This window comes from Xylona heveae (assembly GCF_001619985.1).
Source record: "Xylona heveae TC161 unplaced genomic scaffold L228scaffold_8, whole genome shotgun sequence".
NCBI lineage: Eukaryota > Fungi > Ascomycota > Xylonomycetes > Xylonales > Xylonaceae > Xylona > Xylona heveae.
Window position 1 is genome coordinate 949,407 of NW_017264200.1, and position 22,964 is coordinate 972,370.

A 22,964-nucleotide genomic window follows, 5' to 3' on the forward strand; every position below is an offset into this window, starting at 1 on the left:
AGAGCGTAGAAGTCGAAGTGCACCGCACTCGATTTTTGAGTTTCAGCGACCACAGGGCTTGTGTGTTGATAGGTTTGTTTTGGTTTACTCCGGTAAGCATTGATTGCTTAGATACATGGATCAGCGTGTCGATTCAGGGTCCAATGGAAAAACTTAACCGGACTCGTTAAACCCCACAACTACCGACTTTACCTAGAGCTACTGCGTACAGCAGCAAGAGCAACACTAGAGCACTCTACGGCCTTGAGCTCGCAGGAACGTCCGAGCAAGTCGCATTTCAACTGCGACAACAGCAACACTAACCTCCACGGAGACTTTTGCGCGCAATTTGGTAAATGATCGCCGCAGGAATATCTAGGTAAGGACCATAGGACCATCCAATACCGTCGCCGACTTGGTCGCGTCGACGATGCATATGTACCAGATTTATTGACTGCGTCATCAGGAGCAAGAGAGCGAACACCTGAGCGCCGATTATATCCCAATTGAACGATACAACCTGCCACATTCCCAGCCGCCCGCTGGCGCCTCCCCTCAACATGAGTATATTCGATGTGCAGCCCGTCAATCGCTTTGCAGGCTCCAGCGCAGCTATCCGCAGGCCCAAGGTACGCTTTAGGTCCTACTGTTACCTTACCTTTTACAATGACGGGAAAGTAACAATGCGTCATGGTTAGGAAATCGCCCACTTCTCTTACGACGATGACCATGTATTCCGGCTCGACGATTCGTCACTGCGCTACTATTATCCACCTTCAATGGGCGCGGACCTCTCCAAGGGATACGAATCGTTCAAAAAGCTCGACGATACCGCGGACGACCACCTGGACAGTCTATTGAAAACGATATTAGAGTCAGAGAAGGAAACGGGAAGCAAATGCGAGGCCGACTTTATAACATGGCGGGGGATGATGACCAAGGTGGGACATGCAATTATGGAGACCGAGATGAAGCATCATTTCTAACCTCGATTTTAGATTATGGCCACCCCCTTCGACAATTTCAATGGGTTAGGACGAAACGCTTTTTTCTCTCTTCGTCTGGGTTGATCTCCGCTAACACATCTCAAGATTTGAAATGAACGCGACCTTTTTTCAGGTAAGCTATCTATTGAAACACTTATCTAACCTACGCCGTGTCGCAGCTGACATGAGAAATACTCTTAGGGAACAATGTGAGATACAACGGTTACATGCTGATAATTGCTTCCGCTGACAATTTGTCAAGCTTCATAGAAGAAAACCACGAATATAAATTAGCCCAATGGCAAATGCAAAAAAGCCAACCTCCTCGACGTGGAGGCCCCTCGCAGGACTTGATGAGTTTCTGGGGTGAGATTTACCCTCAGGTTTCGGAAGTACCATAACCCTAACAGGACAATTTTTCAAAGGATACAAATTTGAGACGATATCTCTTCTTCCAGATACCTGGGACGCAACAAGTCGAGAATATATCGAGAGCCGAGAAGACGAAATCGTCAACAACCACGCGCAATATTGCTCCGTAGTCCGTACAGGCATTGGCAAATCAAGGCTCGTTATCGGTGGCGAAGTGGACGCAGGTGAGTTACCCCAAACGTACCTATATATATTCCCTTTGCGCGAGCCTTTCCAAGCTCACTCAGTACAGTATGGGACAAAAAGCCAGAAAACAAAGATGAACCCATCAACTGGGTGGAACTGAAGACATCAGAAGAGATATACAGCGACCGAGACATGCAAAAGTTTGAAAGAAAGCTGCTCAAATTCTGGATCCAATCGTTTCTGCTCGGCGTGCCGAAAATCATTGTCGGGTTTCGAAACAGAAATGGAATCCTGCAACGACTGGAGGAGCTCGAGACGAGAGACATCCCTATTAATGTGAAAAAACGGGGCATGAGAAGCTGGGATGGAAACCTTTGCATAAATTTTACCGCTTCTTTTCTTGAGTGTAAGAAAACTTTTCTTTCGAGTGATGAAGTGAAGTGAAGTGAAGTGAAGGGAGGTTCAAAGCTGATTTTATTATCCAATAGGGCTCAAGCAGACCATCCAAAGCGATGGCGTGTGGAGGATACGTCGCAAAGAAAAGTCGCCCGTCATTGAAGTATTCAAGCTCGAGGACAGCGGTTATGGCAGCATCTTGTCCCCCGAGTTTGTGCAGTGGCGCAACCAATTCAGCTAAGGGTCGGTGATCCACAAACAAAGAGTCGGGTGACTAGGGTAAGTAAATTGGAGGGAGGCAGGTAGTAATTATCATTATTATTATTATTATTGTCTGTCCTATTTTATGGATGGAAGATGAATCTGTATGTGTTAAACGCTGTCATGTCACGTTCGGCTTTGTCTTCTGGTTCGCGTGAAGCTAACCGTTAATTGAACAGGTGTTTTCTTTGTGTCTTCTGCCAACAAAACCCGTCACGGCCCATTTTGGAATATATATAGAGACAATGCCGAAAAGACCAAATATTATACTTCTCCAGAATCCGCTCTTTCTTACGACAATTCTTCGAAGTGTCGAATTTATCGATCTCGGAATACTTCGAATGCATGGAGCGTCAATTTGCGAAATCCATATCCGTTTATGATAGTGTCTATTCGATCCCAACGACTAGCGAAGGGAAGGAGAACGCCAGCAGCGACAAAGACGACAAGGAAGATATGGAAAGGCCTCGGGGTCTTTTGAGTCTCCCGAGCGAGATACGCTGCGAAATATACTGGTATCTCCTCTGCAGTCACAGCCATCCGATCGTGTTTCCTCGACCGTCCACAATTCAAGGCAACAGCCTCATTGCGACGGAGCCGCGAATATGGACTGCAATTCTTTCGACTTGCAGGGTTGTCTATGAAGAGGCTTTGCCTATTCTTTATGGCCAGAATTTCTTTTGGTATACCGTCCCCGGTGGTTTCGGTGCCCGGGCATCCCGCTACGTCGCACAAATGTCCAAGGAACAGCCAAGTCCCGAAGCTCTCGATAAGAAACCAGCGTGTACGCCGGACCTTGGAATTGCAGAGAAATTCGTACCCCTACTCAGATCCGTCACTATAGACCGCGTGTGTTTTGGAAGTGAGTTCAATGACGACGACGATATTTTTCTCGCCAAACTGATTGATCACTTCACGAGCACGGATTTGAGATTGACGCATTTCCAATTCAATCTTAGATCTTATTTCGATGTGTGGTCCGTTGGTCCTCAGCTCCTCCCGCGTCAAAGCACAGCCATTGCGGCCCTCAAGCGTATGAGAAGTGTCAAGCTTCTCTCATTTTTCATCAGCGGCAGCCTTAAATGTGACCAAGGCCTCATCGATGATCTGTGCGCAGCTTGGAATGGTCTTCCCTTTTTCATTTATGATCATGGCGTCCAAATCTCCCCCAGCGGGCAAAATGACCAAGTTCGACATCTGCCAGCCTTGGCATGGCTGACTTGGGGAACGGATGAGCTAAACGGGTTGACTGAATTGTTCCTGTATAGGCTAGGATAGCTGCCGGCGGAGACACGCTTGGAAAGTATTATCATGCCCACGCAGGTTGAACAGAGCTGCAAACGCCGCCGCATTGGAAACTTGGTTTTGATCTCTGGTCAGCTTTGCCATTGTTTCGTGTTGAGGCCGAACTAGTTTTCTTTAGTGAAATCACGTCAAATATTCATTCAAGCGTCATCGTCTTGTTGGCCTGGCTCCGCTGCAGTGGCCATCGCTGCCTCCTCGGCTGTGGATGGGAAGCTTAAATATTTCCAATCTTCGATCTAAAAAGCAATATATTCGAGGTATGCATCAGAACTATGTCTTTGGAGAGCAGATTGGACGAGTTCGAGAGTCGAAGGATTGGATCTTACCTCTTCAATAATCGACCTGAGCCTATCTCTAATGCTTTCGACTGCGTATGTTCCCAGGAGGAAGCGCAAAGGCGGATAGGAACAGTGCGCAAGCTAAATGGTTCAGGCGGGATAGTTAGCTCTCGGTATCCGTCTGGTTTTTGGGTCGAAAATGATAGGATCTAGCTGCGCAAATCAAAGAAGGCTTCCACGGTTGCACGACATACCTGCCAAATCAATTCTGCGCTTTTCACCGCGCTGGTGCGTTGCCGATCACTAATCCATTGTAACATCCGCTTCGCATGGCCTGCGGGAGCGGTTGGGCTGGCGTATGGTTCCGAAGCGGATTTTACTATGAAATGGCCAAAAGCGGGTAGTTGAGGACTATCGTCATCAGGACTGCATGTTGCTCCATGTTAATATGACTTCTCAAAAATATGTCGCACAGAAAAGATTCGGTAATGTCGGGATCCTAAGTGTCTGCTTGTGGTGGTTTCGAGGGTCACGTACTCATCTCGTCGGACCAGCCCTGGCTCAACCAAAGTGGCTTTGATACCAAAAGAATCAATCTCATACATCATGCTTTCAATGAGTCCCTCGACAGCATATTTTGTTGCGCAGTAGGCTGCAGAAAAGAAAGATTCAATATCAGCGGCAATTGTCCAATACTCCTGCCGTGTTGCAATTGCATTCGAGAAAAGAGTAAAACTTACGTCCTAATCCCGGGACACCAAGAGAGCCAGATGTAGAACTGAAGATCAAATATCGCCCACCCGAATTTTCTCTAAAGTAGGGCAAGGACGCCTGAATGATGTTCAAAGTGCCCATGAAGTTCGTGTCAAATTGATTGCGAATCTCGTAATCGTCTTGGTCTTCACACGCCCCAATGACACCTATATTTGACACTTAGCATCGTATACTGTACCCTCTCTTTCAGACGAATTGGGAGCTTTCAGTTGATCCGAAACACTCCGCAGGGGTAGTAGAGCAGGAGCATCTTACCATATCCAGAACAACTGAATAACAACAAAAATATACGTTAGTTTCAGAATAATGCCAGCCCAAATCTATTTATACCAAAGGTAGAAGCCATGTCTACTTACTTTGCAATTATATCGACACGACCCCAGTGCGCAATAGCTTTGGTCACCACATCATCCACGGTCTCGCGTACACGAACGTCACACAACAGCCCCATACATTGCGGATGCCAGTCTTGCATTGATTCCGGAGAATCCTCAAATGCACGACCAACAGCCGTAACTTTATCTCCATGGGCTAAAGCCGTTCGCACTAACGATCGACCCATATGACCTGTTGCGCCAAAGATCTGGAAACGTTAGTTTACTTTTCCCTCAGTCTTGGCTCTTCCCATAACAGGTGTCAGCACGCGCGAGTTTTGCGGAACAGCTATTCTCTCCTCTTTGGTTCTTCTTTTTGTTCTACTAACCCACATGTCCTCCAGAGGAACCCCAAATGAAGAAGAACACATAATACGAAAATGTACATAATTGCATGTTCTGCATGGGCGTGTCTTGTTTTGATGGGTAGAAGAAAAAGGCAAATACATATATCGAAGCTCAAAGAAACAAATCCTCATTCATATTTCAAGAAAATATGCAATGATTCACCGACTAACCTGAAACAAAGAACAAGAGTGCGTAAGAAAATTCTAGCAAGGAACTGAATCAGAGTATACTCACAATCCATGTTGCCTCTTTCGGAGGATTCTGGGGGCCAGGTGGGTCACAAGATAGAGGTAATTGCAATTGTGAGTTGCGATCCCGCGCCGATGGTGATGGTGAATGCCGTGTATCAGTCTCTGTTGATACTCTTTGCTCGTCCATTTTTCTTTTTTTTTAATTTTGTGGAATGGCGCATCCGTCTGTCATGGTTCCACTTCTCTCGTTCATGGACGATTCCATTGAGATATACTCCGTAGTTGCGTGTGACAGTGAGGTTTCTCGCCTGAAACGTGGGGTGTCCTAGTGCGGGAAACCCCACCGGGTAGACGGGTTTCATTAGCTTGGGAGATGCCCCGAGAGGGCGTTTTGGTTTTAATTCTCTCCGATGCCGCCTTTTACAGCGCCATCATTACACAATGCATAAAATAAGTATTCTGAGTGAAAATAATCTCCGAGAATCTATAGCAGCATATTGAAAGACCAAATTCATAAACATGTAATTTCTCCTGCTCTAAATCACATCTACGAAATGAGATTTCTGTACTTGCGAAATACCAAAGTCAAGCTCCGTCACAATGAGAAAGAGTTACTAAAATGCGCCGAATAATGCGTTCAAACCAATACTTTTTCCTAACCACTCGGACCTGTGCCTCTTCCTATGCTGCTCATGGCACTGAGTCTGGAGGCATTGCACCGGGCATTGTGAATGTTTCCCCCGTAGCCCTCCTTCTCCATCGGAGACCCTCACGCTCTACCCTCTCCCTCTGAGCTCTTGCTTCAGCTTCAATCTCCCTCTGCGCCTCCTCGCGAAGATCCCTCTCGTGGCTCGAAGGAGAAGGCTTGGACGCTTCATCACCGCCGCGCGTATTCTTCTTCCGCGGCCATAGATTGGGAAGGACAATCTGCTGGAAACGCGGTTCGACACAGCGCTCGTCAAACCAGCTGTGCAAGCGCGCTTCAACCAGCTGAGCAATTTTTGGAATGTCCTGCAGTCGAGAGCGAGAGCCGACAAGAGACCGAATTGAAAGGTCAAGTCGATAATCATCTAGGAAAGAAAATGCAAGCGTGGTCGGAGAAGGCCCTCGAGGAGACGATGGAATAAAGGATATCGATAACTGCCCGAACATTAGATCAGATATTTATTGAAAGAGAAGTTGCAAACTGGTCCTGCCCAAGTTCCCAGGGAAGACTGCTCTTACCGTGCCACTAAAACGGACAACAGATACTGCGAGAGCCACCGGTAGAACAGCCACAAGAGGCTTTGGATAATTGAGGATCAATTGCGTCTCAACTCCCAAGGTGACAAAGTCACTGAGGTCTACATCCATTCTAGCTTGCAGGCGTCCGCCTTCCCCCCAGGGGCCTCCTTGTCCGCTTCCAAGTCCATCTTCGTCAACTGGCGTGACCCTGCAATTGCTGAAGATGGGGAAGTCCTCGCCTAAACTAATTTCTGTTACTTTTATGTCGCCCAAGAAGTCAGGCTTATGAGGGCCATTGAGAACCGATGTCAAGCTTTCCACTATGGCATCATCGTGGTGTGCATCGTTTCGGAACTGGGCTATTGTCTGCGCAATGAGGACGTTGAACCAGTCCAAGCTTTCTGGTTGATGAGAATTAACGTTATAGTAAGTTTTTGAAAGTATTGTATCAGTCGTCAGAGGCGGAGGATTGCGAAGCGCACTCGATCGCTTTTTGCGTAGTGACGCTGGCTGCGGCGCTTGACTCTGCACTGATCGACGGTGGGCGAGAGTGCGTTGCCGGCGAGCTGTCGCAAACGTCGCAGCAGTGGCCTCAGGTGAAGGAAGGTCACCAAAAACGAAAAATTTGATGAATGCTCCAATGAGTATCACAATCGATAGTTGCCCTAGAAGAAAGCCTTGGGTAAAAGACAGTCTTCATACGTACGAGAGTCAGCCAGCCGAAGATGAATACTACTGCCTATGTTATCGGAGAGGGCATACGATGACTGGGATTGCGGGGGAGGAACCGCATCTGCAAACGAACTTTGTCAGTTATTAAAGCGAGGAAACTACTGAGGATAGAATATCTTACCTAGCTGCGCCGCCATGTTTCTCAAGACGGCCCAAATGGGATTGATCACATTGATTTTTCTACCAATTCGGCCAATCCATTGCTCATGCTTGGAGAGAGTAAGTAGCTGGCTACGAGTAGCCGAGTAGCGACGGTATCTACGCGGCTTCAAAGCATACCTTATTTACCTACGTCACCATTCACTAAGAGCACATGAAGAGTTCCGCCGATCAAGTGTTCTATGCTAACCAAACATACGACAACCTATTTTTGAAGGCGGGTTTTGCTTGATCAATAATTTAGGAAAAATGTTGATATATTATCATTTCATGCCTTTCAATTAGGCCGCGGTATCATATCACCCATAAGCCACACCACACCGAAAGTCTTAAAACGGTATACAGCAGGAGCTTTCTCTAAAGCCAAATCAAATACCAATATCGAGAAAGAGAAAGCAGTGGGGGAAAAAAGCCGCTCAAAGATCACTGGAAAGGAGTGCTGCGACAAATGCACTAACAAGCCATGAAATCAGCTTGGCCCAATGACTCCCCTAGTGAATGGAAAACAGCTTGTCTATTCTAAGAACTAATCGAGGACATTATAATCCTCTATCCAACGCCGTCTGAAAGCATGGCACTATAAATACCATTCTCTAATTTCCACCCCCCCCCCCCGACAAGCCAATCGATAACAAGGCTTCTCTCATAAACACGTCTATGACTTCAAGCTGTCGCGGGCACTCTGGCTGCTAGCGCTGACGGTAGGGTTGACGGTAGGCAGTCCAGACTTGGGCTTGGATCCCTGCTTAATCTTTGCAAGTGCATAGACAATGCCACTGACGAAACCGACAACGATGGCAGAGACGCTGCCAAAAGTAACCGGCGCGTCAAAGAAGATGAGGCCACTGAGAGCAATGGGCAACTTGTTTAAAGCGCCAACCATCGAGTAGGTCGTAGAGGATGTGACGCGCACACACCAGGCTGACGTGTACGAGATAAAGACGGACGACAATCCAGAGAAGACCATGGCAAGGATGATATTGTTCCTCTGCGCAGGGGGGAAGTTGATGTTGATGTTCTCGGGAGACCAGTTTTCGAGGAAGATGGAGCAAACGAGCAGGATGGGAATGGTGAGAAGGTTGTTGTAGAACATGGCTAGGCGGTAGTTAGCACAAATCCAATGATAAAAAATTTCACAGTAGAAGACATACTGTCAAAGTCCTTGAAGTTGGTCAACTTGATTCTCTTTCGCATGCCAAGGACGTAGGTGGCGGTGCAAAAGCAGTTCATGAACATCCACAGATAGCCCGCATTGAGAGTCGAAATTTTATCAGAGGCTTCGTTGCTTGAGGAGCCGTAGCTTCCAAGAGCGTGCTGAATATCAGCCCACGCGGCAATGATGGAACTGAACACCATCAAACCAAAAGAGAATAGAGCCATTGCGGTGACAGAGCCACCGAACCAAAGCACCTCACCATATGCGATGAGGATAATGGTCAGATTCTTGAAGATTGTATAGACGGGAATGGATAGATATTGGAGCGCCTTGGTGCTCGTGTAGATCATTCCAATTAGCAACACGGAGATGGGAAACCCTGTGGCCAAAATGTTATTCAATGCGGTCCCAAGTTTCGATATTGTATTCATCACATACATTTCTTGGCTTCGTCGGTGTTGAAGTCTCGGTAGGTGATGAAACCCATAGACTTGCATGTCTGAATCGCAATGACGCAAACGATGGCCTAATGCATTGTCAACTGACCAATTCGATGACGGGTGCCACTGGATCGAATTACCTGAACGGCGAGAAGAAGGAAGTTGAGGTTAAATCCTGTGCCAGACAGGACAAACTTGTTCGTCACGGTCATCAAGATGGAGGAACCGCAGTAGCTGAGAATCGGAATCACGGCATGATGCATGACGGGGGAAGCAGGCGGCTGAGCTGGTCTCGGAGGAGGAGACGGCTCAGTGCGGTCGCCCATCTCAATGGCGTAGTCATCTGTCTTCTTGTCGTCGGCCATGGCGACTGTGTGGTGGTGATTGTCCTAAAAAGGTGGCCTTTGCACAAAGTGCGTTGCAAGGAAAGGGGAATATAACTTGAAGATGAAATGTGAGGCTTGGGGTAGAAATGAAATTGAAAAATCGAGAAAGAAGGAAAGAAACCCAATGGAGCGAGAAGTGAAAGCGAGTATTAGAAGACTTTGTTTAAAAAAAGACGCAGGAGAAGAAAAGCTGAAAAGATTGACTGCCCAGGTGGAGGGGATGGAGATGTCAGAAAAGATGGAGGCTTTGAAGGAAGGGGACGGGGGACACTAAAGTTGGAGAATTGAGACGTTACGAGGAAAGATACGAAAGGCTGTGGACAGAGTTACGTGGTACACAGGGACGCGTACCAGATAGACAAGTGCCAGCCAAGTTGGGCGAGGGGGAAATACAGAGATACCTTGCAGGGGGGAAGTACCAAAGGAGAAAGTACTCGTACCGGGCAAAAGTTTGAAAGTCTTTCCTTCGCCTCCCCGAGGGTCCGTCCGTCTGACGGATAAGCTGACTTTACTCTATGCGGCAGAAGGGGGGAGCGACTACGTCGTACGTTCTCCTTTGTCGGGCTGCAGCTAGCCTTTTTGCTCTTAAATCCATCTCTAATTTTACCATCTCTGGACAATTTCATTGATCCAGGGGCGACATATGTCAAAAAGTTTACTTTGTACTATCCACCACAATTCTTTACTGCACGACCCTGTCTGTCGTCTGGGACTACCTACGGTACCCTTCTACGCTACGGAGTATTATACTTCCACAGCCTCAATGCTAAGTTGATGGGAAATGATGGATAAAGAGAGAGAGAGAGCCAGAGAGTATAGATGAGCACTAGATTAGATCTGATAGGAGGCCCTGAGCCTTTCCTCCTATGATCAGTATAAAACTCAGTACTGAAGAGACTTTACAGAAGTTAACTTGGTTGTCCTGATCCCGGTTTTATCATCCCTTTGGAAAAAGTTTCGGGGACCAGAAGAAGTTGCATATCCTGCTGCATTAGTTAATAGCCTTGACCCTTGTTGCCCACTTGAAACAATGCCCCCTTTCGCTTTGGCCTGTAAATTGATGGCGTTTGACCCGGCTACCTGATGGCTTGTGCCCCCCGCTATCGCTTATACCCGTGGCTCTCTGCACTTCGATCAAACTGTGAGTCCCTGATTATAATGATGCATCCAATTCTTCTCTATAGCTCTTGCTGCAAGCTTGGCATCAAGGCATTGGCCACCAACCATGTCAACAATTGATTCGAGGGTAGCCCATGTGCTGGACTCGGCCAAGGCCGAGGAAGATGATGAAGCACTCTTTGATGCCCTAGAGGACGACACCGCCGCTCTCGACGCTTTTCGAGAGCAACGCATGCAACAGCTCTCTTCGGAGCTTTCCCGCGCCAAAGATATGCGCAATGAATCCCATGGTACATATACCGAAATTAAAGACGAAAAGGCTTTGATGGACATTACCACTTCATCAAAGCTGTGCGTGGTGCATTTCTTCAAGCCCGATTTTGGACGTTGTGGCATCATGGACGGTCATCTAGAGGTTGGTTGGGCCCGATTCGCAAACTCTCTGGCCAGCCAGGTCAGCCTAGACGGAACCGTGCAATTCTAATAACTCGCAAATACAGGTATTGGCACCTAAGCACTTCGATACTCGGTTTTTGAAAATCAACGTCGATAATGCGCCTTTCCTCGTGACAAAACTGAAAGTGAAGGTCTTGCCCTGCGTTATAGCGTTCATTGACGGTATCGGCGTTGATAGACTCATTGGCTTTGAAGGCGTTAGCTTTGCTGGAGATTCCTTTACAACATCCGAACTTGAAGGCCGGTTGCTGAGCTCCGGCGTGCTTCTGAGATCAAAGACCACGGGTGCAGAGACTACGGCAGACAGGCGGAACCTCCACAACAATAAAGATGAGGAAGATGACGATGACGACTGGGATTAAGGCTCTGTAGAGATGATAGATTCTAGGGTCCTTGAACCTAAATCTCAAAGTAGCCTCTTGGAAAAATATTTCCGGAGAAGTCAAGGCCGCAGATACGGGAAGCCGAACCCTAACCATTCCCCGTGGGCCGAGATTTTGTGCTCTGGATTTTGCAAGGATGGCATTGGGTGTAGCTCGTTGCTGGATTCGCCATGTCATAATACCCGATAGGACATGAGCTGGCCAGGATCAGAATCTCCGTTCGGCGGTTATTCGTACACATACTCGCATAGCGACCATTTACGTACTATACGACTTGCATTTACTGCATTTGAGGGCATTTAATTACTGTACATAGGGTACTTGACGGATGATAGCCATTATTGAGAAACACCACCCTTTGTCTTCAACGCCTGAGGTCCACATCATAAACAGAGTTTGTTTGCCAAATTCCACCCGCTGCGAATTTGCGATTGAGATTTCTGAGTTTTAAATAACACAGCTTTTGGCGCAAGCTAATCGACCGAGAACAAAGTCAAGATGCAACAAATTGGCAGAAATTTAGACTGCCACTCCGATATGCGCCCTGTTTGATCTCTTTCTCCCAGCGCTGTTTCCTGCAGCTCGCTTGACGAGCTTTCTCGCCAGCTCAAAAGAGAGAGCAATGCTCTTAACGCCAGTAACCGATGATGAAGAGCTGCTAGAGGAAGAACTGTGATTGCTTGCTCTGTTTCCTAGACCGCCAATACCGATGTAGTATGAACGTGGCTTGTGAATTTCCTGGAGTCTGAACCGAGCAAGACTCTCTTCTGGCGAGATGGTGGGCCGGTCTTTAGAGGATCGCATGTTTCCGGCGCCGCCGATACCGCTGGAATAAATTCCCGGACGGTCCTGCCAGGCGGGAACAGGAGAGCGTGGTATAGGCGGCAGAGGATGGTCGAGTCGATGATAGTTCCCAGCCCCACCAATTCCATAGTGCACATATGAGGAGCTAGAGGTACGCCCTCCATGGCCAGATGGTTCACTTGAAAGTAAACGCTGTTTGTACATCGTAGCAAAGACGTCGAGGTGGAAGGCTTGAGGTGAGCTGGTTTGATTACTGCGAATAATGCAATGTTGCAAGGAAACAGGGCGCAGCTTCAAGAAAGGTTGAGCAGGAAATGTTTTTGGAGGAAACTGGAACATGGGATTACAGGTTGAGAAAATAACCATATTTATATGGCCGGTGTTAATTACATCCCGACGAAACGTGAGGAGATTCCTTTGATAAGTGAATGTTCGAGATTCACCCCCACGGGACCCTTGGAACTATTATGATAATAGGCTGTCCGACTGCGGCTCTCTGCATGTGAATCAGTGAGTTGAATTTTAGACGGTTTGTTGCTTAGCTTCGATTACATGAGCTAATTCTCCTCTGAAAATACAGAATCAAATGGTTTCCTTTGTGCTTCTTGGAAGATTCAGTGGCGAGTGTTCCCTTGAGGAGCATCAACGTCTCTTGGGGTGGGTGGCAGCAATCATCTGGAGCAGCGGGATGCCGTCACTGCATCTCTTGCAATTGGTGAATTGATCAACCCAAATTATAGGACCAGTGTAAAGTCAGAAAAACAAAATCACAATTTTGAACTGAACTACACATGCATTATACTCGCTGAGGATAATCTCTAGCAATTTGTGACTTGCGTAACAAAAAACAAAAGAGAGCTGGTGGGAAAGCTGTGTTGAGCTGGGATCGTCATTGCAAGATTTCGACCAGGCCTGCTTGCCAGGAGTGCTGGCATCGGCTGGAAACAGCCAACTAACTTCTCCACAATTCTAGCTGAATCATTCTGATAATCCATTGGCCAGGTGCTCTAAGCTGATCCATAGATGTGACGTTGTCTCAGATTCTGCCTAGAACAAGGAGACAGCGCATTCACCAAATATAAAAGATGGGTCTTTGTGATGCCGCCTCAGAATTTCGGATATGCCCCTAAATAAATCACGATTAGGAGATGATCCTGCGCGATTGGCCAGGTATGAAAGCCCAGACGTTAGGTGACATTATCTTGCGCTGCTGCGATCTCAATTTCAAATTGCGGTAGCGATGGGCCACCGTCGATTGACGAGATGTAGTGCTACTCCTAGGGAATATCTTTCAAGCAGGTAAACCGGGTGAGTCGCAGGCAAAATCTTCTATTGCCTGGAATGATTAACCGAAAGATGAAGAAAGCATAGACCTTGTATGAAGAAGCCAGGTAGATTGCGCTCAATTTAATAGTCACAGTGCAGAATGCACGGATTCAGACCTCGTCTCGTGCATAGCACATGCAAAAATGCGCCTAAACAATATGTGCCCAACAAACATGGAGAGGCTTGCTGGCCGGAAACTGGAATTTTCGGACGCGTGCAGGCCATGAGAGGAAGAGGGATCCTCGTGGTGTGCTTTCAGTCGCGATGCAATGAGCCGGTCATTTTCTCTCCGCGCTAATCAACTGCCAAATGGACCTTACACAGCATGATGCTGCTTGTTGCGGAAGACAATGTACTTGCAATTCGGAAGCGGCCTGCAGATATTGAATTCCAGTACTAACAGCAATCAATAGCTGGCTTCAAATAATCGGGTTGTTGCTTGATGCCAAAGTCATTGGAGTCCTAACGGTCTGTCAAGATTGGTGTCACAGCGCTCTTTGATTTCCTTGAGTCCGCTGATCATGTCAAATTCTAGGGGAACTTCAGTATTCATCGAGACCCTGTAAGAAGAAAACATTGCCCAAAGAAAAATCATGTGTTACCCAGCATCCCAGTCAGACTATAGGCCCCAAATAACAAAAGAACAACTAGTTGACTTTGCGGGCGTGGCAGTGGAAGAGCTCAAACAAATAGGTAATTTGAACACAGTTGCTCCTACTTGTTTTTCGCAGGCACGAGACCATGACGATGGCCGATCGCCCACTTTGTGCGATATCAAACTCTGCCTTCAGTGAAGTAATAAATACATATGTGAGTTCAGACCCATGTGGGATTCAACTCCATGGAACTTGATATTAACCTGCGCTAAGCATTGTCTTCGGGCAAATCAGGGCGCTGAAGGCCACAGCGAATCATCCTTGTAGATTTGTTTTTGGCCATAGCGAGTTTTAGCAGCAGCGACTTGCATTGCATTTCATTTTCAAAAAAGATATTGGTGGATTGTCCTTTCGACCTGTCTCAGCGGATGTTGACTGAAGTAATTGAGGTAAATGCCTAAGATCAGCGAGGAGCGGGCCCAGGATTATCTAACCGGGATGTAGCGGCACGCAATCCAGGCCAGCTATGATGTACAGGCTTAAAGTGCGTCTCTAAGGCTATCCGAGGGGTCTTTTTGTGTCAGCGCTCGGAGGGGTAGATTGCGCTAGCGAGGCTGTTATTAAAATGTCGTCAGCTACTGGCCCTCGGCCGCTGTGTCAGATAAAATAATTCATTCTGCCATTCTAGCTCTTCGGATTTTTGCCACGAAAAGCTTGCGAAAATGAAAGCATACTGGTTTGACAATCTTTCCGTACGTAATTTCGCGGCCTTTGCCATAGGAAATCCACATCTGACCTCGAAATAGGGCGACCAGCGAGAAGACCATGACTCCGGCCGTTCCGTGACTGTTGCAGATCTTGAAAAGCTTGGAGTGCTTTACTACAACCTCTCCGACGTGTCCGCTGTCAATCAGCTCGCCAGTGAGCGCAATTATAAGAACAGAGATGAGGTTACCGTGTCACCGAAGACTATGGGTGACGTCTACGAGAGCAAGGTCAAATCATTTTTCAGCGAGCACTTGCATGAGGACGAGGAAATTAGATACATCCTTGATGGTGAAGGATTCTTCGATGTCCGAAGCAAAGACGATGACTGGATACGCATCCGTCTGCAGAAGGATGATTTGATCATCTTGCCCCCAGGGATCTACCACCGGTTCACCACCGATTCTAAGAATGTTTGTGCCTCTGCTTATCCCTCTCATCAGCGCGCAATGTACTAATATTATTATTATGGCAGTACATCAAAGCTATGCGGTTATTTAAGGAAGAACCCAAGTGGACTCCTTTGAATCGTGGCCCTGAACTGGATGAAAACGAGTTCCGAAAGGAATACGTTCAACAATATGGACTTGCTGCTTAATGGGTTCTTCTGGTTGACACGAGTTGCAAGCGCCCGTCAGGGTCCTTGGGAATACTACATACAAAAAGGATGAAGATATGATTTTTTGCCGTTTTACATAGCGTAAGCTCAGAAGCGCCTTGATGTTTTCCACCTATAAAGTAAGGAAAACACAGCAATTTGATATCCGCAGTGGTTACAAAATTTATCCATTTCAGATCATCTCTAGAGCAGTGGTTTGATGTGAACGAGAGACAATCAAGAAATGGCCAAGAGTAATGCCTTCTTACATTTTTGTATTTGGGCCCGAATCGAGCTCTAAACAGTGTAGATCAGAGATAAGATTAAAAAGATAAGATAAGATATTAGATCTTCTTTGCGGCCCGACCCCAAGAACTTTCCGTAAATTTTGTTACAAACGGCGTGCGAGACGATCTACATTGCGTCCACTGCTGTTGTCGCACAAGATCAGAGAAAATGGCCCCCATCAAAAGCTCGGCGAAAACGAGTTCAAAGAAACCCGGTAAACATGTTGGCGATTCGAAAAGCCGAGTATCAAAGTCGAAGCCATCCAAGGCACCGCCAGCCAAAGAGCAGAAGAGCAAGCCTCTCCAAGCTCACAAGAAAAAGCGCAAGGAGTATTCGGAAGCGGAATTGGGCATTCCAAAATTGAACATGATTACGCCAGTCGGTGTCCAGAAGCCAAAGGGGAAGAAGAAAGGAAAAGTCTTTGTTGATGATCAGGTATGATCACATACCCAATCATCGCGGCGATTGCTAACTTTTACCGCGTTTCAGGAGAGTATGATGACAATCCTTGCAATGGTCAATGCCGACAAAGAAGGCCAGATTGAATCTAAGATGATGAAGGCGGTATGTGCATGGCCTATACGAGCGCATCGAGTGATTTTACGACATCCCCGTTAACATGTTTGCAGAGACAAGTGGAAGAAATAAGAGAGGCAAGGAAGAGAGAGGCGGAAGCCCGGCATGAGCAGAAGAATTCGAAGCTTGTAAGTTGTCTTCGAATGGAAAATTTACGAATTATCAGTGCTCATTTATCTACAGGAGGCGACTAAAGATGCGCTGAGAAAGAAGCGCAAGCGGAGAACCGATGGCCAAAATGAGGGAGAGAAGACTTCTGAGAGACAAGAAGATTCTAAACGCACCAAGCCCGCAAAGAAGCGGGTCTCATTCGCTTGAAAAGAAAAAAGAAAAAAGCGTGGCTGGTCTTATGGGTCTATTGTATATGCCTATCTATATTGTTGGGTCAACGCGATGCATCTTCCGGCGTACAGGTTCGAAACAGAGTCCCTTTGGCGGATTATAGGAGTTTAGATGGATATCACGGAAAGAATTGGAGAGGGCCTCCAGGTCAATATCCTCCGCGAGTGTCTTCAAGAAATTGGTAACCTGATTTCCTTCTCAGTTCGTGGCCTCTTTAGCGAATACAAAGGAAATTAAAGTTCTATACGTACAGGTTTGGCAAACCATCTACCTCCTCCCAGTTCCATCCAGCTGAGATGGCCACCGAGCGATGTGGTACATAAAACAATAAATGGGTTCTGTTGTATTTCCTGGAATGGAATGGCCTCTTTGACCGCAATCTGGAGAAATACTATTCAGGCCTCTTTCACACACGCAATGATGACTGGTTTACTTACCGGATCGTCTTCAGCATTGATTGCAAAGAAGGGCACGCGAATGTTCAAGAGCGCATCGCATGATGAAGCATCTCTATAATACGCTCCTTCAGTTGGATAACCCCAACTAGGGCATTGTACTTCCCTGTAAAGTGTAAGCTGCAGAATCTTCGACATTGGACAATGTTTTTTACCTGTCAAACTCATGCAAGTAGGTTATTTTTCGGATCTTGTCGAGATCAATTCTTGTGCTTGATATGATCTGGTCGGCGTGCCTTAATGTGTGTACTCAGCTATGAGTTTTCCGAGATACTTAAATCACAATCCACTCACTCTTCCAAGAGCCGTTTCATTGAGGAACCCATTGCTTTCGAGTAGACCTCCAAACCAAACCATGTCCGCTGCAGGGCTAGCGATGCGGCTTCCAGGTTCCAAGGGTTGGAGCAAACTACCGCTCCTTTCAGAAGGCAACTTTCACCTTCTTCGCCACAGTACTATTTCAGATAATACATCAATATACGTCCGAGTACTAATCGAATTACCCTTTCTTGCAATCTACGGACTTGGATACCTACATTAGTCAATATGTTGGCCCCCAAGGAGAATCCCACCCCAAACAATGGGCGATTCGGGAACTTGGCCTTCAGCCATCTGACGACTTGCCGAACATCCCATGTGGCCCTGGCATTATAGAGGATGCCACTAGTAATCTTTGACTGTGCACAGCCTCTGGAATTTACAACACATGCCTCCCATCCAGAAACCTCAGCTAACAGAGGAGCAAGCACGTGACGGAGATAAAGCTCGTGAGAACCTCCAGAAAGCCCATGCAAGCATACAAGCATAGGCTTACTATCTAGCGATCCTATTTGCTCAAAGTCTTCCTCCGTAAAATAAGTTGTCCGGGGGGGAAGAGAATTGTCGCAATCGTCATATTTTGAGACTGCAAAGTCTACGGCGAATGTACCGGCAAAGTTGGGATCATCAGACTCAAATACCTTTCGCTTGTAATAAATCGGAATATCATAAGCTTTGACAATGGTCCAGGCTGTCTGTAGATGACCATTGAAAAGTAACGGGTTCAAGTGACATGGCGGCGTCGCGGATTCGCATAATTCCGCAAGGGAATGTTTGGCACCAGTCCTTGTCGGAAGAATAACTGTTTTTTGCGAATGATGAAATGACGTCCTGGCACGACCCGGAAGCCAGGAAAAGACCATATCGCTATGGCGCTGTTAAGCAGGAATAGAAGTGCAGTTAAAGAAAAGTTTTTGAGATCGAAAAATTGGGAATCAAGACAGTTCTATAAGGAGACGGCTTTTAGCCTCGGTCCTCGGCCCGCGCTTCACTATTATTATCTGTTCCGATAGACGCCACAGCGGCGGCAATGCTACGTAGCCCAACTGGCAGAAAACGTAGCCTAGCGACTGGGGCCCTGGTGATAACCAAAAATGACACGCCAAAAATCGCGGTCTGGCAGTTCATGCGGATTACGGCTTACACCCACAAACACCAACGGGATGCGTTAATGCTAAATGACAACTTCTTGCATACAGCGGGGTCATGGCTTTCCCTCCTCCGCACCACACAAACCCTTCTTACCCAGGAAACGGCCCACCGGGACCACCACATATGCCAGCCTTTCAAATCCGGATACCGCAGTCTCCCCAAGTAATTGAGCAATATCAGCGACAAAATTACTCGGCTTATCAGACGCAATACGAGAACATTCCTCCATTTCACTACGGCCCTCCACAGTTTCAGTTTATTCCTCCACAAAATTACTCTCAGCAGTCACCAAGCCAAGTATTCCAGCACACGGATCATACTGCGGTCCCGCAGTTACCACAGCCGCCGACGCCATCTCCCATCGTCGATGCTCAGCTGCCAAAAAACACAATATCGCCCATCGAATACCAGCTTCTTCTGCTCAAACTTGCCGATGAATATTTTCAAGCAGCGCAGGAGCGCACTCCGACAGTACAGGATCATAGGGAACTAGACCTTTATCACAAATTAATCGCCACGGGTCTCGCATGCCTGGAAGCGGTACTCAAAGTACAAATTTCATCGCTTTTACGCTTGAAAACGCCCAAGCTAAGTGTTAACAGACATGGAGACTACAACCCCGCCTAGAAGCCGTTGTGCGACTACGTTACGCCAATATATTGTACGAAGAGACAGACAATGATGCTGAAGCCGAGGCAGCTTTAATCAAAGGGGCAAGTATCCTACCTCTCGAAATCTGTCGAAGCGGGGCTGACATCAAAATAGATATCGGTCTGCGAGCGGGTGAGAGTTCCCTAAAAGAGTACATTACGTTTGAATAATATGATTAATCGGGTTTTAGAACCGACTTCTGGACTCTAAGTATAGCATGCAGCATCTACTTGTAAAGGTCTTGTTCAAATCCAATCCCAAAGCTTCTCTGAAATTTCTAGACGGCATAATATATGATGCAGAAGCGTAAGTCCCACAATGCTATTTTTACTCAAAAAATAATAGTTTCTAGGCTGGAACATATTCCTTGGGTTTACGCTTTTCGATTTCTTCGCGTTACCCTGTCTTTAGAGACTTCTTATAGCAACGAATTGTCGTCTGTTCTAAGCACACTCCGAAGCATATCGAATTCAGCAAAACAACGCGGAGACATAGCAATCTTCGTCACAAGCGCAGTATTTGAGGCAGCGGTATACCTACGGTCGTCTAATAGCGATTGTATCGAGCAAGCACAGCGGGCATTGGCGGCTGCAAGGAGCCTACAGCTAAACGAAGTGACAAAAGAGCTGCCTCAGATCGTGACGCTATTGAACTTTCTAGATTTATGCTGCAGTCTGCAAGAATCCACTTCCTCTCTTTCGGGGGCTAAACTCCAGGCCATGCAGATGGGAATGGACCAAGCAAGCAACGACCCTCAATGGAAAGAAGATGGCTCTTTTTTTGTTCCCTTGAGGCTGAGGAGTACTGCATTGCTGACAGGCGGAGCTGGCAATGTTGTCAGAAATGAAATTGATGGTGACCGCTTATGTTTTCAATGGCTTCCGAAAAGGGATGTACAGGCATTAGGATATTTTCTCAGCGGTGCTTTGATGAGTTATCGAAATGGTCAAGATGGCCATAAGGCTGAGAAATATTTTCGTGAAGGCCTTAAAATTTCGCAAGGTGAGTTCGGTCGTCCTTCAGCAGGGTCACAAAAGTAAATACGAATGCTGATATAATCTTATTGAAGGAGACAATAGTTACGCTCCCCATGATTCAGTCGCTGGCGGCATGCAATCTACTATGTCCCAGTTCTCTTGGCGATCCACATTCAGATGTTACACATACCTCTATTTGATATTTGTGTTGTGTGCTCGAACAGACTGGAGATCAGCAGCAGCATCATTCAAAGAGCTTAAACATTCCGTCAAAGAACTCGGGACACCAATTACGGAACCGCTATCCTCGCTCATTCACTACGTCACTGGGCTTATTCATCAAGGCACTGGAGATACTGCCGCTGCGTTGGCTATTTTCTTTGGGCGCTCTCTCGCTCTGCCTGCACTTGGAAGCCCATCTTATGCGATTCGTCGCGACATGCATATTCTCGCAATGTTGAATGCAGTGCTAATCATCCGCGAACCTTCTCACCCTCAGCATGGAGCACTTGACAGTACGCTTGCTGCGCTGGAGCCATTGTGTATCCAGCATCCCAGCAAGAACATTCAGGCGGCATTCAATCTCATAAGAGCAACTGCCAGCAGTGAGAACTCAACTGTCAAACTCAAGCACTATCTCCAGTTAGCCCTGCAAGCCGCGCGTTCTATATCTAACACGCAGATCACCTGCATTGTTCTCAACTTCATGTCCTGGAAATTTTTCCGAGGCGTTGTGGGCGAACAAGCCGAGAAAAGCGCCGTAGTTGGCCAAACCCTTGCCCGAAAGGATGACAATAGCCTTTGGCTTAGCGTTGCGGACGGAATTCTAGCAGACACGTTACGCCTGCAAGGGAAGACGCAGGAAGCCGATGCTGTTTACAGCCAATCGCTCCAAATATCCAAGGATTTCCCTCCTGGGTTACAAAGAAGTGACCCTATCGATTAATAGAGCGGAAAATCTTCAACCATTGATATTTTCTTCTCAGCTGATTTCAAAGTGCTCTATGGCCAGAAATTTGAGCAGCAAATATTTAATGACGGCAGCAGAAACAAAAGCAGGAGATTATCCTCGTCATGATTTGCATCATTTTCAAATACACGTCGCCCAACCAAACGTCTGAATGACACTATTTCCCAAGAGCGTCAATAAGCTTACTGGTCCTCTATGACCGAGCCATAGATATACGACACGTGCCAGGGCTAAGCTGAATCGCGTTGCAGGGTGCGTCAACTCTTGGAAATGGCTTTAATCGTTTTTGAACAACGAATATTATATTCTTCGAGGTCCAGATGATCTAGGCCATCTTGACCAATCCACCAGGCCATATGAAACACAGCCAACTGTGTAAAATCTACTTTAACAAAGAAACCGGTAACGCCTTAGCCCTTGGATAGTCCCCACGTCCAACAAGGAGATAGAAATGATAAAGCAGGTTCCCGAACAGACGACTGGCGTTTCTTCGGCATCCCATAGGTTTGGAGCAAACTTGACAGCGAAATTCAATAATAACACAAACGCCTCCTTTGGTAATGATAGAACGAACATGTCGATCCAAGACAGACAAGCTGGAGATCAGCCCAAGCCTCCCCATGCACCGCGTATCCGTCGAGCTAGCTGGATATCTTTCTGCATAATGGTGACACGCTTGGCGTGAATGGCGCACAAATTTGTATCCTCAAAGAGGTGGACCAGGAAAGCTTCGGCGGCCTCCTGCAAGGCCTGAATTGCATGGGATTGCCAGCGTAGCATTTCTCCCGAGGTTAGTTGCGTCAGAGCAATTTCGCGGACCTGAGAACAAGGGACCCCATTAGTAAAGATCTATTATATTTTATACCTTGCGAGCACGTACCAGTCGAGAGAATGGAAGCTTGAGCAGTAGGAGATCTGTAGTTCGCTGATATCGTCGAATTTCCTTTAAAGCAAGTGTACCGGGCTTATAGCGGCGCGTTTTCTGATGACGAGGCAGAGGATCTCCGGCTACACAACATAAAGATAAATTATCAGCCTTCGATATTGCTTTATGAATATTTTGTTAAACTGTCGCAAGGAGATTAAGTCGCAATTGTCACGAAGTAGAAGGGAGAAAATAAATTTCTACATACGCTCGATACCGCTAGTGCGTCGTCCACCCATGCTACTTCGTCCCCTTCCTCGTGACGGTCGACCAGTCGAAACCCCCCTTCGAGCAACACTAGGCCGGGGAACAGCGTTCCCGCTGGAGCGTCGGGCGCTTTGTTTTGCGGGCATTTGGTGGATTGTGGGGCGTCGCTGGTCTTGAATATTGCGCAAACCGTTGGTCAATTAATTTGGAGTGTTTATATTCACTAAAAGAGCGAGCGAGTGAAAGCAGGATAGAAATTAGAGAGAACTTTGTACAGTGGGAGAATTAAATTGAGGTGGCGGGGAGCCAGGGTAGCTCGAGAATGCTTTCGGCTTTGCGACACGACGCGCGAACACGCGCTTGCTCCCAGTCTAGCGCCCTACAAGCACAACCACCCGCACGCGACAGCCAAACAACGGTTATTAGCTTTCACAGGGTTTATATGATATCATCAGAAACACAGATCTTATATGAAATTGAGGATTTGATTTTTTTTTTGGGGGGGGGGG

General features: G+C 47.0%; 12 protein-coding genes across 12 annotated transcripts; 6 read left to right on the top strand and 6 right to left on the bottom strand.

Annotated features, from left to right (window-relative positions):
• Positions 1 to 240: 240 nt before the first annotated feature.
• Positions 241 to 2,380, top strand: L228DRAFT_170144 (rai1 protein). The gene is made up of 11 exons (XM_018329471.1): positions 241 to 358; positions 446 to 608; positions 678 to 920; positions 978 to 1,009; positions 1,071 to 1,098; positions 1,167 to 1,174; positions 1,228 to 1,331; positions 1,391 to 1,561; positions 1,630 to 1,929; positions 2,012 to 2,284; positions 2,360 to 2,380. The coding sequence occupies exons 2-10, from the start codon at positions 540 to 542 to the stop codon at positions 2,158 to 2,160; spliced, it is 1,104 nt and encodes a 367-aa protein (XP_018186856.1). The 5' UTR covers positions 241 to 358; positions 446 to 539; the 3' UTR covers positions 2,161 to 2,284; positions 2,360 to 2,380.
• On the top strand, positions 2,360 to 3,709 carry L228DRAFT_249108 (hypothetical protein). The gene has a single exon (XM_018333015.1). It carries the CDS (start codon positions 2,526 to 2,528, stop codon positions 3,456 to 3,458), a length of 933 nt encoding a protein of 310 aa, XP_018186857.1. The 5' UTR covers positions 2,360 to 2,525; the 3' UTR covers positions 3,459 to 3,709.
• L228DRAFT_170141 (estradiol 17-beta-dehydrogenase 1) lies at positions 3,542 to 5,730 on the bottom strand. Its single transcript, XM_018329470.1, has 8 exons — positions 5,494 to 5,730; positions 4,894 to 5,120; positions 4,793 to 4,806; positions 4,504 to 4,683; positions 4,301 to 4,415; positions 4,018 to 4,189; positions 3,812 to 3,904; positions 3,542 to 3,721 (listed from the first exon to the last, which is right to left on the bottom strand). The coding sequence occupies exons 1-8, from the start codon at positions 5,635 to 5,637 to the stop codon at positions 3,626 to 3,628; spliced, it is 1,041 nt and encodes a 346-aa protein (XP_018186858.1). The 5' UTR covers positions 5,638 to 5,730; the 3' UTR covers positions 3,542 to 3,625.
• Positions 5,731 to 5,966: 236 nt separating this feature from the next.
• L228DRAFT_249109 (hypothetical protein) lies at positions 5,967 to 7,603 on the bottom strand. Its single transcript, XM_018333016.1, has 4 exons — positions 7,528 to 7,603; positions 7,437 to 7,467; positions 6,675 to 7,368; positions 5,967 to 6,590 (listed from the first exon to the last, which is right to left on the bottom strand). Exons 1-4 carry the CDS (start codon positions 7,541 to 7,543, stop codon positions 6,141 to 6,143), a joined length of 1,191 nt encoding a protein of 396 aa, XP_018186859.1. The 5' UTR covers positions 7,544 to 7,603; the 3' UTR covers positions 5,967 to 6,140.
• A 554-nt stretch (positions 7,604 to 8,157) lies between these two features.
• Positions 8,158 to 9,806, bottom strand: L228DRAFT_249110 (golgi GDP-mannose transporter). The gene is made up of 4 exons (XM_018333017.1): positions 9,302 to 9,806; positions 9,160 to 9,247; positions 8,717 to 9,100; positions 8,158 to 8,660 (listed from the first exon to the last, which is right to left on the bottom strand). The coding sequence occupies exons 1-4, from the start codon at positions 9,524 to 9,526 to the stop codon at positions 8,221 to 8,223; spliced, it is 1,137 nt and encodes a 378-aa protein (XP_018186860.1). The 5' UTR covers positions 9,527 to 9,806; the 3' UTR covers positions 8,158 to 8,220.
• Positions 9,807 to 10,772: 966 nt separating this feature from the next.
• L228DRAFT_269691 (thioredoxin-like protein) lies at positions 10,773 to 11,484 on the top strand (the record flags this gene model as incomplete). The annotated part of the gene is made up of 2 exons (XM_018335306.1): positions 10,773 to 11,081; positions 11,167 to 11,484. The coding sequence occupies 2 exons, from the start codon at positions 10,773 to 10,775 to the stop codon at positions 11,482 to 11,484; spliced, it is 627 nt and encodes a 208-aa protein (XP_018186861.1).
• A 540-nt stretch (positions 11,485 to 12,024) lies between these two features.
• L228DRAFT_240169 (hypothetical protein) lies at positions 12,025 to 12,513 on the bottom strand (the record flags this gene model as incomplete). Its single annotated transcript, XM_018331215.1, has 1 exon — positions 12,025 to 12,513. The coding sequence occupies one exon, from the start codon at positions 12,511 to 12,513 to the stop codon at positions 12,025 to 12,027; it is 489 nt and encodes a 162-aa protein (XP_018186862.1).
• A 2,307-nt stretch (positions 12,514 to 14,820) lies between these two features.
• Positions 14,821 to 15,794, top strand: L228DRAFT_222394 (putative ARD/ARD family protein). Its single transcript, XM_018330297.1, has 3 exons — positions 14,821 to 14,983; positions 15,038 to 15,409; positions 15,472 to 15,794. The coding sequence occupies exons 1-3, from the start codon at positions 14,954 to 14,956 to the stop codon at positions 15,592 to 15,594; spliced, it is 525 nt and encodes a 174-aa protein (XP_018186863.1). The 5' UTR covers positions 14,821 to 14,953; the 3' UTR covers positions 15,595 to 15,794.
• Positions 15,795 to 16,004: 210 nt separating this feature from the next.
• On the top strand, positions 16,005 to 16,978 carry L228DRAFT_249113 (hypothetical protein). Its single transcript, XM_018333018.1, has 4 exons — positions 16,005 to 16,317; positions 16,372 to 16,446; positions 16,512 to 16,586; positions 16,642 to 16,978. Exons 1-4 carry the CDS (start codon positions 16,051 to 16,053, stop codon positions 16,774 to 16,776), a joined length of 552 nt encoding a protein of 183 aa, XP_018186864.1. The 5' UTR covers positions 16,005 to 16,050; the 3' UTR covers positions 16,777 to 16,978.
• L228DRAFT_249115 (hydrolase, alpha/beta fold family) lies at positions 16,642 to 18,473 on the bottom strand. The gene is made up of 6 exons (XM_018333019.1): positions 17,792 to 18,473; positions 17,550 to 17,710; positions 17,411 to 17,491; positions 17,238 to 17,361; positions 17,052 to 17,180; positions 16,642 to 16,986 (listed from the first exon to the last, which is right to left on the bottom strand). The coding sequence occupies exons 1-6, from the start codon at positions 18,434 to 18,436 to the stop codon at positions 16,831 to 16,833; spliced, it is 1,296 nt and encodes a 431-aa protein (XP_018186865.1). The 5' UTR covers positions 18,437 to 18,473; the 3' UTR covers positions 16,642 to 16,830.
• A 200-nt stretch (positions 18,474 to 18,673) lies between these two features.
• On the top strand, positions 18,674 to 21,502 carry L228DRAFT_170253 (hypothetical protein). Its single transcript, XM_018329472.1, has 6 exons — positions 18,674 to 19,274; positions 19,328 to 19,438; positions 19,491 to 19,508; positions 19,567 to 19,682; positions 19,729 to 20,378; positions 20,446 to 21,502. Exons 1-6 carry the CDS (start codon positions 18,780 to 18,782, stop codon positions 21,297 to 21,299), a joined length of 2,244 nt encoding a protein of 747 aa, XP_018186866.1. The 5' UTR covers positions 18,674 to 18,779; the 3' UTR covers positions 21,300 to 21,502.
• Positions 21,503 to 21,660: 158 nt separating this feature from the next.
• L228DRAFT_249118 (histone-fold-containing protein) lies at positions 21,661 to 22,818 on the bottom strand. Its single transcript, XM_018333020.1, has 3 exons — positions 22,457 to 22,818; positions 22,204 to 22,331; positions 21,661 to 22,142 (listed from the first exon to the last, which is right to left on the bottom strand). The coding sequence occupies exons 1-3, from the start codon at positions 22,599 to 22,601 to the stop codon at positions 21,927 to 21,929; spliced, it is 489 nt and encodes a 162-aa protein (XP_018186867.1). The 5' UTR covers positions 22,602 to 22,818; the 3' UTR covers positions 21,661 to 21,926.
• Between the last annotated feature and the right edge of the window lie 146 nt (positions 22,819 to 22,964).